This window comes from Lathyrus oleraceus, chromosome 4 (assembly GCF_024323335.1).
Source record: "Lathyrus oleraceus cultivar Zhongwan6 chromosome 4, CAAS_Psat_ZW6_1.0, whole genome shotgun sequence".
Lineage (NCBI taxonomy): Eukaryota > Viridiplantae > Streptophyta > Magnoliopsida > Fabales > Fabaceae > Lathyrus > Lathyrus oleraceus.
The window spans coordinates 153,327,302-153,343,131 of record NC_066582.1 but is presented as its reverse complement, the minus strand read 5'-3'; the positions used below and the strand labels follow the sequence as shown (position 1 = coordinate 153,343,131).

The 15,830-nt window shown below is 32.9% G+C and overlaps 1 protein-coding gene and 3 non-coding genes across 4 annotated transcripts; all 4 read right to left on the bottom strand.

The window, feature by feature from the left end:
• Positions 1-694: 694 nt before the first annotated feature.
• Positions 695-766, bottom strand: TRNAW-CCA (transfer RNA tryptophan (anticodon CCA)). The gene has a single exon. It is a non-coding gene; the product is annotated as a tRNA-Trp (tRNA).
• An 811-nt stretch (positions 767-1,577) lies between these two features.
• On the bottom strand, positions 1,578-1,649 carry TRNAW-CCA (transfer RNA tryptophan (anticodon CCA)). Its single transcript has one exon. It is a non-coding gene; the product is annotated as a tRNA-Trp (tRNA).
• Positions 1,650-2,459: 810 nt separating this feature from the next.
• Positions 2,460-2,531, bottom strand: TRNAW-CCA (transfer RNA tryptophan (anticodon CCA)). Its single transcript has one exon. It is a non-coding gene; the product is annotated as a tRNA-Trp (tRNA).
• Positions 2,532-11,252: 8,721 nt separating this feature from the next.
• LOC127074254 (potassium transporter 5) lies at positions 11,253-15,440 on the bottom strand. The gene is made up of 7 exons (XM_051015556.1): positions 15,183-15,440; positions 14,881-15,103; positions 13,595-13,885; positions 13,245-13,505; positions 13,104-13,156; positions 12,898-13,012; positions 11,253-12,817 (listed from the first exon to the last, which is right to left on the bottom strand). Exons 1-7 carry the CDS (start codon positions 15,363-15,365, stop codon positions 11,484-11,486), a joined length of 2,460 nt encoding a protein of 819 aa, XP_050871513.1. The 5' UTR covers positions 15,366-15,440; the 3' UTR covers positions 11,253-11,483.
• Between the last annotated feature and the right edge of the window lie 390 nt (positions 15,441-15,830).

Genomic DNA, 15,830 nt, shown 5'->3' with positions numbered 1-15,830 from the left:
TTCAACTACTCCACTTATTAATAAATAACAGTATTTTAGTAAATAATATTACTTTATCGTTAAAATAAACACATCTAATCATTTTCTTAAGAAACACACAAAGTTCGAATAAGACACTTATTATGAGACGGAGGGAGTATTAAGGTAAAAGTGTGTGTACCTTGACTTGATGTCTTACTTCTCTTTTTCTTGTAAGGTCCTAGGGTTTTGGGAACCTAGAACCTCTTGCTCATAATAGCCGTCTGAAAAAGGACAATTGCTTGAATATTATTCGATTTATGATCAGATTGTTCTCATCCAATCATCTCTCTTGATCATATATATTCTCATATGGCAGGTCCATGTTTCTCCATGAGGTCTTAGAACCCTCCTTTGAACCAGAGCTAAAAAGGATTCATTTTTGCTTTAACGTCATCAACTTGATGTCTCAATGATCAACACCATAATTCTCTTTACTCTTGATTAGACGGTCTATTGGCTTCTCAAAAACTTTTAGCCTTAAAAAATATATATTTGGATCGGGCCATGATTGTTTCTCGCTCTTGTGCCCAAGCTGAAACATATTTTTTATCATGAATCAAACATCGATAAAATTGTGTTGATCTAATTACTTTCTTTTTCCTTAAGAGAAAATAGATGATGCACCGACAATGTAAATTAATTATTAAAAAATAACAAAGAAAAAGAATTGGAATGAACCTAATGTGAATCGAACACGCAACCTTCTGATCTGGAGTCAGACGCGCTACCATTGCGCCATAGATCCATTTGATAACATTTGCACTTTGTATATGTCTCAAAATAAATGTCTCTTTAGAATACCAATACAATATTTATTCTTTTTTCGATTGATATACCCTTATTTATTAACTTTCACTCTTTTCAACTACTCCACTTATTAATAAATAACAGTATTTTAGTAAATAATATTACTTTATCGTTAAAATAAACACATCTAATCATTTTCTTAAGAAACACACAAAGTTCGAATAAGACACTTATTATGAGACGAAGGTAGTATTAAGGTAAAAGTGTGTGTACCTTGACTTGATTTCTTACTTCTCTTTTTCTTGTAAGGTCCTAGGGTTTTGGGAACCTAGAACCTCTTGCTCATAATAGCCGTCTGAAAAAAGACAATTGCTTGAATATTATTCGATTTATGATCAGATTGTTCTCATCCAATCATTTCTCTTGATCATATATATTCTCATATGGCAGGTCCATGTTTCTCCATGAGGTCTTAGAACCCTCCTTTGAACCAGAGCTAAAAAGGATTCATTTTTGCTTTAACGTCATCAACTTGATGTCTCAATGATCAACACCATAATTCTCTTTACTCTTGATTAGACGGTCTATTGGCTTCTCAAAAACTTTTAGCCTTAAAAAAATATATATTTGGATCGGGCCATGATTGTTTCTCGCTCTTGTGCCCAAGCTGAAACATATTTTTTATCATGAATCAAACATCGATAAAATTGTGTTGATCTAATTACTTTCTTTTTCCTTAAGAGAATATAGATGATGCACCGACAATGTAAATTAATTATTAAAAAATAACAAAGAACAAAGAATTGGAATGAACCTAACGTGAATCAAACACGCAACCTTCTGATCTGGAGTCAGACGCGCTACCATTGCGCCACAGATCCATTTGATAACATTTGCACTTTGTATATGTCTCAAAATAAATGTCTCTTTAGAATACCAATACAATATTTATTCTTTTTTCGATTGATATACCCTTATTTATTAACTTTCACTCTTTTCAACTACTCCACTTATTAATAAATAACAGTATTTTAGTAAATAATATTACTTTATCGTTAAAATAAACACATCTAATCATTTTCTTAAGAAACACACAAAGTTCGAATAAGACACTTATTATGAGACGAAGGGAGTATTAAGGTAAAAGTGTGTGTACCTTGACTTGATGTCTTACTTCTCTTTTTCTAGTAAGGTCCTAGGGTTTTGGGAACCTAGAACCTCTTGCTCATAATAGCCGTCTGAAAAAGGACAATTGCTTGAATATTATTCGATTTATGATCAGATTGTTCTCATCCAATCATCTCTCTTGATCATATATATTCTCATATGGTAGGTCCATGTTTCTCCATGAGGTCTTAGAACCCTCCTTTGAACCAGAGCTAAAAAGGATTCATCTTTGGTTTAACGTCATCAACTTGATGTCTCAATGATCAACACCATAATTCTCTTTACTCTTGATTAGACGGTCTATTGGCTTCTCAAAAACTTTTAGCCTTAAAAATATATATATTTGGATCGGGCCATGATTGTTTCTCGCTCTTGTGCCCAAGCTGAAACATATTTTTTATCATGAATCAAACATCGATAAAATTGTGTTGATCTAATTACTTTCTTTTTTCTTAAGAGAAAATAGATGATGCACCAATAATGTAAATTAATTATTAAAAAATAACAAAGAAAATTTTTTGGAATGAACCTAACTTGAATCGAACACGCAACCTTCTGATCTGGAGTCAGACGCGCTACCATTGCGCCACAGATCCATTTGATAACATTTGCACTTTGTATATGTCTCAAAATAAATGTCTCTTTAGAATACCAATACAATATTTATTCTTTTTTCGATTGATATACCCTTATTTATTAACTTTCACTCATTTCAACTACTCCACTTATTAATAAATAAGGGTATTTTAGTAAATAATATTACTTTATCGTTAAAATAAACACATCTAATCATTTTCTTAAGAACAACACAAAGTTCAAATAAGACACTTATTATGAGACGAAGGGAGTATTAAGGTATAAGTGTGTGTACCTTGACTTGATGTCTTACTTCTCTTTTTCTTGTAAGGTCCTAGGGTTTTGGGAACCTAGAACCTCTTGCTCATAATAGCCGTCTGAAAAAGGACAATTGCTTGAATATTATTCGATTTATGATCAGATTGTTCTCATCCAATCATTTCTCTTGATCATATATATTCTCATATGGCAGGTCCATGTTTCTCCATGAGGTCTTAGAACCCTCCTTTGAACCATAGCTAAAAAGGATTCATCTTTGGTTTATCATCATCAACTTTATGTCTCAATGATCAATACCATAATTCTCTTTACTCTTGATTAGACGGTATATTGGCTTTTCAAAAAATTTTAGCCTTAAAAATATATATATATTTGGATCGAAGCATGATTGTTTCTCAGTCTTGTGCCAAAGCTGAAACATATTTTTATCATGAATCAAACATTGATAAAATTGTGTTGATCTAATTATTTTCTTTTTCCTTAATAAAAAATAGATGATGCACCGATAATATAAATTAATTATTAAAAAATAAGAAAGAAAAAAAATTGGAATGAACTTGATGTGAATCAAACACGCAACCTTCTAATCTGGAGTCAAACGCGCTACCATTGCGCCACAGATCCATTTGATAATATTGTGAGAAAGCCACATAATAAAAATTCTGTTACATTTATAGAGGGGGAGAGTTAATATTACCGTAATCGTAATGCAAGATTGATGAATTCTACATTTCTACCATGCAAGCGTAACATTTATCATATACCGTACAAAAACTTTTAACCTTTCAGGTGTTTAAAATATAAAACTTAGGTTTGGTTTGTATGTCCGTAAATCTTAGTTTTATTAATAAGGTAAAATATGTTTTTCCCCTTAACTATACCTTTGGATTTAAATTGGTCTCTTAATTATTTTTCGTGTCAGATTATTCTCTTAACTTTTAGAACACGTCATGTTGGTTTTTTTGTCTAATTAGCGACGAATTTAGTTATCGTTTTTTGAATTTTTTTCATTGTTAATTACACAAAAAAGACCAACATTATTTTAAGAGTTAATGGAACCAATCTGACACCAAAAATAATTAAGTGATCAATCTAAACCTAGTATACTTAAGGGACGAAAAATGACATTTTATTAGTTAATAAGTATAAAATTGTTAGATTGAAGAACATTATTTGGCTTTGAAATTTGAAATGAATACACAACTTCACAATTGAGTGTGTGAGGATTTTCATTTTGTTTGCGTGCCAAAAGTAATAATAATCTCTTTTTCTTTTCTTTTCATGTCATGAATAATACAAATTTGACAAGTCAGAGTGATCTTCTAAAAAAAATTGATCTTCCTTAAAGAAAATGTCAACTCAATATGAATATATCCCCATCTTTTGTGATTTCAAGCAATCCACAAATTCTAGAAGAGAATTGTTATCGACACGTGTTTTAGTCATTATATTTCTTACATATTCAACCCATTCCTTTAATCAATCATCCTTTAGAACATGCTTAGATTCATTCCCCATGTGTTTATGCTTCTCATTAGATACCACTTTCTCTTAATCCACTTTAACAAGTTTACTAGACGACAAACTAGGATCAATTTTATGGCACTGCAAACAAAAAATGGAAAATTTTCATAATCAAGCTTAAGAAGAAAAGCATAACCTTCTCTATTGACCCATAATTTATGTCTGATTTTAGAAAATAAATCAATAAAACTCATGCAAAATGTCATAAAAATCTCTCCAGAGAGCATTTACTTGTTGCGACATCTAAACACATTGGCCTTCCGAGATAGCTAGCAATTGCAAAGATAGTATTAAGGCTCTAATATTCTTGAGGCAATTCTAGAAAACGAAGCCAACTTTGAATAATTGTCTGTTTTTTATTAGCCAGATTAAAATCGGGAGTCCAAGTAAATTTTTTGAGAAAACCAAGCTTTAGGCTCCAGGAAAGCACCATACGTACACACTGAAACATCCTCAGATGAAGAGAAAATAAATTTATAGGAACCTCTTACTAAAAAAAATTCCCCATTTACTTAAATGCTTACTAAGTATTCAACTTATCATATAAGTCTTGAAGTTTTAGGGGAAGATCTTCTTTAGATAGAATCAACCTTCAATGAATAATGTTTTTGCAAGATTAAAGACTAACCTTGTACTCGTCCTTAGGAATTTTGATAGCGAAATCATCTCTTTTTAAACTATACCTTGAGAATTGGAAATGAAGGGCAAAATATTTTGAGCTTGTACCCTTAACTTTAGGATCCACGAATTCGGCTACAACACCTGTAGATTTATCTAATTCAGACACCTTATTTTCAATTAAAATCTCAGCACTTGTTAAATTGAAATCTCCAAGCAGAGGAACAGATAAAGTGATGGTAAATTAACACACAATAATAGACCAATATGCAGTGGATATAAAACTCACCAAACTTATAAGAACCTATGAGGATAAAAAACAAATATATGGCAACAAATAGAACAAATAAAGGCACTATAGAACATCAATATTTTAACATGGAAAACCCTCAATGTGAGAGTCAAAACCCACTGGTCATCCAGACCAAATAAATAGCTTCACTATAATCAAATAAGGGTTCAAGAGAGTCTCGAGGTGATTCACAAACTAGTTTTTAATATAACAAAATCACGAAGCAAGCTAGCTTACAAATAAGAAACAAGAAGTTGAAAAATACCCAAATTTGTAGTTTCGGTTTGAAGCCAATATCTCTCAGACTAGACTTTGTTTTGAAGCTCCAAACAGTCAATGGTTAGACATGGGTGTTGTGAATTTGTCCTCAAAAATTGAGCTTGATCCAACGATTAACAAATTCAGAATTGCCCATTTACTGAGATTGGTTAGAAAAAATGGGAATAGAGTCCTCTCCTTTTTTCTCTCTTTTCTAATTTTTATACCTCCTTCTCTCTCTCTCTCTCTCTCTCTCTCTCTCTCTCTCAACCCTAAGTTGACTTTCTCTAAAAATACCTAAATCTATAGATTTGCTTTTAAGCCAATATCTCTCAGTCCAGACTTTGTTTTGAAGCTCCAAACAGTCAATGGTTAAACACGGGTGTTGCGAATTCTTCCTCTTAAATTGAGCTTGATCCAACGATTAACAAATTCATAATTGCCCATTTACTGAGATTGGTTGCAAAAAATGGGAATAAGTTTCTCTTATCTTTTCTCTCTTTTGAAGCTAATTTTTGTGCCTTATTTCTCTCTCTCTCTCTCTCTCTCTCTCTCTCTCTCTCTCTCTCTCTCTCTCTCTCTCTCTCTCTCTCTCTTTCTCTCTCTTAATCCTAAATTGACTCTCCCCACTTAAACAAGTGAGACACAAATCGATTAACATATTTGAGATTTTCCCACATAAAAAGGGAGCCCAAATACAACAAATCTCCCCTTAACAACTATGTGGAGGAAATTTACAAACCGACGATATCACAACAAGCTTTATATTTTCCTCTTAGTAACACTTTAGTCATCATATCAGAATAGTTATCATATGTATGGACTTTAGCTAACTCCGACAACTTAGTATCCAAAACACCGTGCATCCGATGATATCTCACATCAATGTGTTTGGATCTATTATGAGAAGTGGGATTCTTACCAAGATAAATAGTGATTTTACTATCAACAAATAACATATATTTATCTTGAACAAACCCAAGCTCCTGCAAGAATTTCTCCAACTATAATAACCCGTTGCATGCTTCAGTAATGGGTTATGGCATTGGTCACATGAATTTTAATGACATTAGTAATATAAAAAGGAAAGACATGGTTTTAGACCTACCAAAAATCCATATTCTAAAATAAGTATGTGAAGAATGTGTTCAAACAAAGAAACATAATAATAGCTTCAACAAGGTTGCAAGAAGCAAGTCGAAAACCACTATCGAGATAATCTACTCAGACGTGTGTGGTCCTCTCCAGGTAGATTCACTTGGAGGTAACAAGTACTTTATTACATTTATTGACGATTACAGTAGAAAGTTGTGGACCTGCTTAATTAAGAAGAAAAGTGATGTTCGATGTTTTCACCAAGTTTAAAGCAATGGTGGAATGACAGAGTGGTCACAAGATTAAGGTTTTGAGGACAAATGGGAGTGGATACTAAGTGTCAAAATATTTCGACACATTATGTACAAAAGAAGGAATTGTGCATGAGGTGGTGCCACCATATACTCATATACAAAATGATACCGTTGAAATAAAGAACAAAACCATTAGAAGGAAAGAATCTCCCAAATGAGCTATGTGGTGAGGTTGTGTCGATTGCAACTTACATATTAAACAAATGTCCGAAAAAGAGGCTTGAAGGTATCACACTAGAAGAATGTTGGTCTGTTGTCAAACCTAGTTTAAGCCAATTGAATGTGCTTAGATCCATAGCACATAGGCATGTTCCAGATCATCCGAGAAGAAAGTTGGATGATAAGTCGAATCAAATGATCCTGCTGGGATATCACTCGAATGGTGGATACAAACTGTTCGACCCAGTGAACAAGTAAGTTATAATCAGCAAAGATGTGATCGTAGATGAACTTATGTTATGGGATTGTAATGAGAAAATCAAGAAGGATTTAGGTGAGAATCCTGTGTGATGAACTAGCTAGTGAAGCTATTAGAGAAGTTCGACAAGAAGTTATCGAAGGTCAAGCTAGAACAAGTGATGACACTCTATCATTGCATGTTTTTGATCGAAGAAACGAATCAAAACAAGTCAAAGAGGAGATAAAGTGAAGGATAAAGATCAAAGGAAGATACAAAAATGACCAAGTATGAAGACATAAAGACTTAGTGAAAATCAGGTGGAAAAAGGAACAAAAAAACATGCAGTTATTAGAATAATCACGTGCAACATCGCGCGCATGATAGTAACATATTATCAACATCGCGCTCGTGGTGCAAGCTACCACGCTTGCGATAGGTCATTTTTTAGGCCCATTCTGACGCGTTCTGGACTGATATAAAAAGGAGTTTTTGGCTTCTTTTCAAGGGTCCTATGTTGGGAGACTGAAAGTGACGATAAGGAGCACTAAGAGGGCAATTTTGAGAGCATTGGAAGCCATTGGAGGTCAGTTCTTCAAGAATTTTTAGATGCAACCTTCATATCATTCCTTGGTATTTGATTGTATCATTATGAGTAGCTAAACATATCTAAGTTAGGTTTTGTTTGATGAACTTATTTTGAACTTGTTGGGACATATGTTTAATTTGTCATTACATGAATAATTGAAGTTATATTTCTATTCAATTGCCTCTTTTTCTTAATGCATTTTATGTGAGATACTCTTTTAATCTGATCTTGGGCACATATGGAATACTGATCATTAGTCTATGTGTTTGAACTAGGACAATTGTTGCACTTACGGTGGTTGAATAGGGATAGGAGACCCAAAGTAGTGGAATTTGAATTAACATTCTATTCCATCGCCTAATTTCACTTACGTTGGTTGAATATGGATAGAAGACCCCGAGTGAAAATTAATGAGTTATACACCAAGGGATTTGGTATGGTGGTTGTGTTGATTTATCGTTGAAATATAATGACTTTCTTATTCATATAATGCATTAGACATCAACAGAGAAGAAATAAGGGATTCTAAACAAAACCTGACTGCTATCATCTTATTTTTTGGCATTCAAACTAAAAACCCCCAATTTTTTGCCATTCAAACTAAAAACCCCCAATTTTTAATTTTTATACGTGCACAACTATTGTATTGTTAAATAGCAGTCCCCGTGGAATCAATATCTTTTTATTACTGAGACATTACTAATACACTTGTCGAAAAGTCATCAACAAGTAGACCTCAAAGAACCAGAAATGTGCCTTCAAGACTGCAGGAATTGTAATCACATCAGATGATGTGGTCAATAATGAAGGTGAGTTTGTACACTATGCTTCTATGCAGATACTGAGCCAGTCGATGCAACTGAAGATGAATGAAAGCTATGATGGATGAGATAAAATCCACTGAAGACAATGATACATGAACACTAGTCAAATTGCCAAAAGGGAAGAAGGAAATTTATGTGAAGTGGGTATACAAAGTCAAGCTGAATCCAAAAGGTGAAGTAACTCGACACAAGGTAATACTTGTAGTAAATGGGTTTCTTCAAAAAGAAGGAATTGACTACGATGAAGTCTTTACACCAATAGCTAGAATTGAAGCAATTAGGTTGGTTGTTGGTCTAACCAACATGCATAATTGGTATATGTGTCAGATGGACGTGAAATGTGCATTCTTGAATGATCCTCTAGACGTAGAGGTGTATGTAACACAACCTGTTGGGTTTGTGAAATTGGACCAAGAAAGGAAAGTATACAGGCTGCATAAAGCCCTGTATGGACTGAAACAAGCTCCAAGAGCTTGGATCAAGAAAATAGACGGCTTTCTAAGAGAAAAGGAGTTTGAGAAGTGCACGACATAGCATGATGTGTATTTCAGAAGAAACAAGAGTGAGCTACTTATATTGTGTCTCTATGTCGATAACATGTTGATAATAGGCAATTGCAAGAAGGAGATCGAATATTTCAAACATGACTTAAGTAACGAGTTTGAAATTCCAGGCTTGGGAAATCTTCCATACTTCTTTGGTATTGAATTCTACAAGAGTAGTAGAAGCTTGATGATGCAGCAAAGAAGATATGCAGGTGAAATACTCAAGAGATTTAAGATGCAAGATTGCAACCCAACTTCAACTCCAGCTGAGCCCAAATTGCAACTGATAAAAGACTCGACTAAAGATGATGTCGATCCATCGTAGTACAGAAGACTCATTGGATCACTTTCATACCTCTGTCACACAAGGACATATTTAGCCTATTGTGTAAGTATGGTCAGCATATTCATGCAGAAGTCGAAGGTATCCCATCTTGCAGCCACCAAAAGGATACTAAGGTATCTCAAAGGAACACTCGACTATGGCATTTGTTTCCTTCAATCAAAGAAGGAAAATAACGCAAACTTGTGGATACACTGATTCTAGTTGGTATGGTGATGGTGAAGATAGAAAATCGACAACAGAATATGTATTCATGTTAGGTGGCGTGCCAGTCACGTGGAGTTCGAGAAAGGAACCTGTGGCAGCTTTATCATCATGTGAGCATAATACATAGAAGCTTCGCTATGTGCATGCCAATCGACATGGATGATGATTCTAGTCAAAGAAATTACATGAAATAATCATGGAGCAATGAACATGAAGATCAACAGCATGTCGGCTATCAATCTGACAAAAAATTCGATAGCACACGGAAGAAGCAAACATATCGAAATGAGGTTCAATTACCTGAGAGAGCAGGTAGCGAATGGAATGTTGAGATTGAAGCATTGCAGATCAGAGAATCATATTGCATATATAATGACGAAGACTATTGTAGATGGAATTGTTCAAGAGATTGAGAATAATGATGAATGTAGATAGCTTAGACACAATGAATTAAGTTATGTGTTAAATTTGTAATTCCTTGTGTCAAGCCTTATATTATTCGACGGATGTCGAAGGGTGTTTTATTTTGTGTCGAAATAGTATGCAAAGATGTAGTTTGTATCGAATAAAGTCTGTATTAACTGTATTTGACAGAAAGTCAAATACAACTTGTCGAATCATGTAGTCAAAGGTGTAGCTGTCGAAGGAGTCAACCTCGAAAGAGTCAAAGAAGACTGGCTTAGCTTAGTATTAGTTGAGTTAGTTAATTTGTGATTACTTGGAGTGCAAGTAATCTGATCTATAAATAGAGATGAACTATATTTCATTTGTAACACGTTTTGTAGAAAAAATGTGTAGTTTTAAAAATCACAGTTGTGATTAACGCGCATTGTAACAAACACTTAGAGTGAAGTTTGCACAACAATACAATCTTCTTCCTCCAAAATTTCTCTTTTCTCTCATTTTCAATTGTCTTGTTTTCTTCTTTCAATTCTATGTATAATGTTGAATCATCTTGTAATCGTGGAGTGGTTGTTTCACATGAGTAAAGAATGAAGAACACGAGGTGTGATCAATCAAAAATATTTATTCTTGATTATCAAGATTAATTCGATTAACTTCAAGATTTAAGTTTTCTCAACAAATAAAAATTATCCACCATAAAACATAACAACAATGACCGGAATATGAATATTCAAAAGATTTAGAAGATCTAAGATTATCTTCATCTATTCCACTAACACATAGCTTTGCATCTCCCAACTTAAAAAACATGTGAAAAAAATTCAGAAAAACCCTCACCATTGAAAATGGTTCAACAAACCTTGAGAAAAATCCTCACCATTGAAAATGGTTCAACAAACCAAAATCTGCAACAACAAAAAAACCAGAACATCGAAAATATAGAAAAAAATAGATGAAAACATTTAGAAAATCAGCAACTTTGCTGCTATGAATTCATTATGATACACAATTTAGGAAATTAGTTAAATGCTATCAATTTGCACACAACACATAATTCACAATCTGCATTCTTATTTATGTTAGAGCGATGACTTTAACTCCTCCACAGTCTCAAAACTTACATGACTTGTTGGAGAATTCACAAACTAAATATAAAATGGAACACACATATTTATCATATAATATACCAACTCAATTGTAGTCGACATACACAACACAACAACAGACAATAACATGATACAAGCATATCATATATCATTTTATTTCACTACATGTCTCAATGTTATAACTCATATGTCATTCCAACTTTGAGAAGTCTCTTATGTGGGATTGCAATGGATTGTTCTCCCTGTCTAAAGTTCTTCCTCAAGAAGCTATAAGCATAGTTCACAACAACCTTATTCAAAATAGAAGAACTTGGATTTGCCACAACCTCAGCTTCGCCTATCATATACACCACACCTCTTTCCATGGCTTTGTCTATGAACTTAATCTCCTCTTCAGGTCCTTGGATCATAGGTGCATAGAAATTTGATGATTTTGTCACACTTCCAGGTAATGACCTAATTGAATCTGATGAAACATGAGACACACCAACACTTGGGATGATTCTACTAGAAGAATGAGTAGATTTTGGTTTCACATCTTCCATTTGTTCATTCTCATTAGTAGAAATAGGCACTACTAATCCTTCACTTGTTGCTGCTGCTGCTGCTACATTAGTAGTTCCTTCATTAGCCTCAAGCATGAAATTCTCTTGTTGAATGAAATCCTTGAGATTTTGTATTAATTGTGACTCGAACGCCACAGGCTCCTCAAGGACATCGTTGTAACCGCGCCTCACGACACATCGGAAAATTCTATACTCTCTCGGCTCCACGTGCCGAAACAAAAACCTCTCTTCCGACGCAACTCTGCTAACCGGAACAGTCTTGATAGAAACAAACACAACGACGGAATGAATCGACGGAACACTCGCTACGAAATGCGGAAATATCGGAGGAATTCCTTGTACGAGCTCGGAATAAAGAAGTCCGATTCCAGGAACTCTATGCACATCTGCATTATTAGCCAATTCTTTCAAATACTCAGTAGAAACTTTGTTTTTAAGCTCAAACATGTATCTTTCTTTGTGTACATAATGCCAAATTCCCATAATGATGGTCAAGAAAAAAGCTAGCACAATTGGAAAATATCCTCCTCCTGTGAACTTGGTTAGTTGAGAAGTGAAATAAAGAATCTCAGTAAAACCAAATACACAAAAGAAAAGGATAACCATCCATAAACTCTTCTTCCATATAACAAGCATGATAAGCGAAACCAACGTTGTTGTAATCATCATATCACCGATAACCGCAATACCATATGCATGACTAATCTTATCTGTAGTTTTGAAGGCAACACAAACCACAATACATCCAAGCATGAACATGTAGTTGATCTCTGGAATATAAACTTGACCTTCATGCTTTGTTGAAGTATGAACAACCCTAACCCTAGGGAAACAACCTAGACTTAGGGCTTGTGATATAATGGAGAATGCTCCTGAAATCATAGCTTGGCTAGCAATAATGGCAGCACCAATGGCCACAACAAATGTAGGCCAATACAAAGGGTCTGCAAATTATTCACATGAATCAATAAAACGGAAAATCGATTAATAATCGAGATTAATTAAAACGAATCAAATTAATTACCTGGTATACTGTCATAGAAAGTGTTGGAGACTTTGTCAGGGAACTCTCTTAGATATGCTGCTTGTCCAACATATGCTAACAATATTGCAGGACATGTAACAAAAGAGAAACTAATCTGCATACATATATTATATTTTATTATAATGTATGATCTTGATAAAATACAAGTATACTAGTATAATAAATGTATTATTTTATTTACTTACTTGAATTGCTCTAACATTAAAGTGACCCAAATCAGCAAACATGGCCTCAGATCCTATGATTATATTGTAATATATATCTTAGTTAGAATTAAAACAAGATTAATTAATTAATTAGTTAATTAATAAATAAATAATAATCACCTGTTATACATAAGAAGACTCCACCTAATGATATCCAACCTTCTTTACCATTTCTTTTGAAATAATCAACTATATATTTAGGATTAAAAGCTTTTAATACTCCAAGGTCATATTTGAATAAATTAAAGAGACCAATTCCACCAATGAATAAAAACCATATTAAAATAATGGGAGCAAATAAAGCTCCCACTTTATCAGTACCAAACCGTTGCATAGAAAATAACACCACCAAAATTGCTACGGTAATTCCCACAACAGCATCTGAAAAAATAAAATAAAAAAATGACAAAGTTAAAAATCACATATTATCATTAGCAAATAATAAAGGATTAATTAAATAAAATACTTACTTTGACCTAGTGATGAACTGATTCCACTGACAGCAGAAAGTACTGAAATGGAAGGAGTGAGAATGCCATCTCCTATAACCATGGAAGTTCCCATGATAGCTAGAAGTAAGAGAAGAATTCTAGCAACATGGCTTTGCTCAATCATTTTCTTTATTTTATTGGCTCTTTTTTGCTTGTAAGATGGAATTTCAAGTTTGTAATTAGAAAGTTCCATGTCTTCTGGTTGTTGATTGGGTGCCAAACTCACTTTTATATGCCTACAAATCAATGAGTACAGTGCAAAAGCTCCACCTATATTCATATCCATTGAATTTTAATTATTACAATTTCATATCAAAATTTTAAATAAAAATTAATATTTTGTTTGAATTTAAAAAAAAAAATATTGTAGGCTTCAACACGTGATTCCAATCCTTGGGAAGGTTATTACTTGTTTCTTTTAATGTTGGTGCATTAATCTAAGGAGTAATAATCAAATCAAGTTTGGATCTCTCTTATTTCACTTTGAATTGTAAACAATTATTACTAATATTATCTGAATATTAAACTCATTATAAGTCTTTTATTAATCATAAAGACGAGTATTTTCTTTCTCAAATTGGAATATTCGACATCACTGTCAGAGATTCCGTATAGTAAGAAATTAATATTACTCCATAATGTGTGAATACGACCCATCATTTTAGTTTAAATGGTAAAAAAATGGAGAGGTTCTATCTTTAGAGGGTTTTTAGGCTCATATGAGAGGAACTATTCACCTATCGTTTTTATCAAAAAAAACTTCCAAATATAACCTGCACCCCCTTTTAATAAAATAATACACCTCTTTCATTTTTATTTATTTATTTTGATAAGAATTTACTTATAGCCAAACCTACTATTTTACTAAAAACAGTGGAATTTCTTCTTTAGACTTTTTTTAGGTCTATATTGGGGACTGTTTATCTATCGTACATATGTATTAATTGTTAGAATATTTTTGATATTTTCTTATAAATTAAAGTTATTTTTTAGTTTGCAAATATGATTCATTAAAAATAATATTTAAATAATACTACTATGTACCAATTTATAAATAAAAAAATTGTGATTGGTCGTTTTTATCTACGAATTTTTCTCTCTCAAGAGGCTTAATTAGTATATTTGTTTTTTAAAAATAAATAAATAAACAAACATAACATATAATTAGAGATATATATTTTCAATATTAATTTCTAAAGAAATCTAATATTTTATAATAGGTAAAAAAAATAAAAATAAAGAGTTAGATATAAAATTTGACATACCGTTGCCATTATCATTAGCCCATAAAACAATGAAAACATATTTGATCATGGGAATAAGAACAATGGTGTAGATGATGAGAGACAAAACTCCAAGAATATCATCCCTGTTTTTTATTCCATCTGTGAAAGTACTTGCATACACATAAAGTGGTGATGTACCAATATCACCATACACAATCCCTATACTCTGAAATGCCAAACTCAACGTCACGCTCCAACCCATCTACATCACAAAATCAGATTCAAATTTTGTTGATATAACAAAAAAAACTCCACTAAAATTATCGAAATAAAAACCGTACCTTGGAATGGTCATGATTTGCATTCATAGAAACTCTTCCCGCTTCTAAATTGAGAGAATCTACACGACGGAGTTTTGCCCATGACACCTTACGATCTTTCAGCTTCTTCTCTGGAATGATGTCCTTTGTTATTGTATCTGTTTCTTCCTCCATGTTTACTTCATTTGTTTCACCTCTAGACATTTTAATGGCTTAATGTTTGTGATGGAGGTGTTGAAGTTCTACTTCTGCATTGGTTTATATAGTCACAAGTTTGGTAGATCTCAATGTCTTACATTAATGAAATAAATATTATTTTAATTATTGAATTTTCTTACAAGTAAACAAATTAAATTTTAATTAAAGTTATTCTTCTTACCAATAATTGGACTATTTTAATTACAATTTCCTTCACCTACTCAAAGTCCAAAGTTGACTATATAAGGTTTACATGTCTGTTAAATTTTTATATATTATCGGTTATCAATTATATAGTTGAAACCTGAAAGTGTAATACTAAATTACTAATGGCTCAATTATTTTTGGTTTTCTGCGTCACTAATGTAGAATTTAATGTGTGTTTTAATATTGAAGGGTTGGCACGTATGCTAAATGACCAAAGCATTGACAAAAGGGAATGGGAGAGAGACATTAGAGTAGAAAAAGATG

Excerpts from the sequence above, each read along its gene's own strand:
- LOC127074254 (XM_051015556.1), bottom strand. The coding sequence starts at position 15,365 with ATGTCTAGAGGTGAAACAAATGAAGTAAACATGGAGGAAGAAACAGAT. Across the intron at positions 13,506-13,594 it reads CAGTTCATCACTAGGTCAAA|ATGCTGTTGTGGGAATTACC; the intron begins GTAAGTATTTTA and ends TTATTTTTTCAG. Across the intron at positions 13,013-13,103 it reads TTAATGTTAGAGCAATTCAA|ATTAGTTTCTCTTTTGTTAC; the intron begins GTAAGTAAATAA and ends ATATGTATGCAG.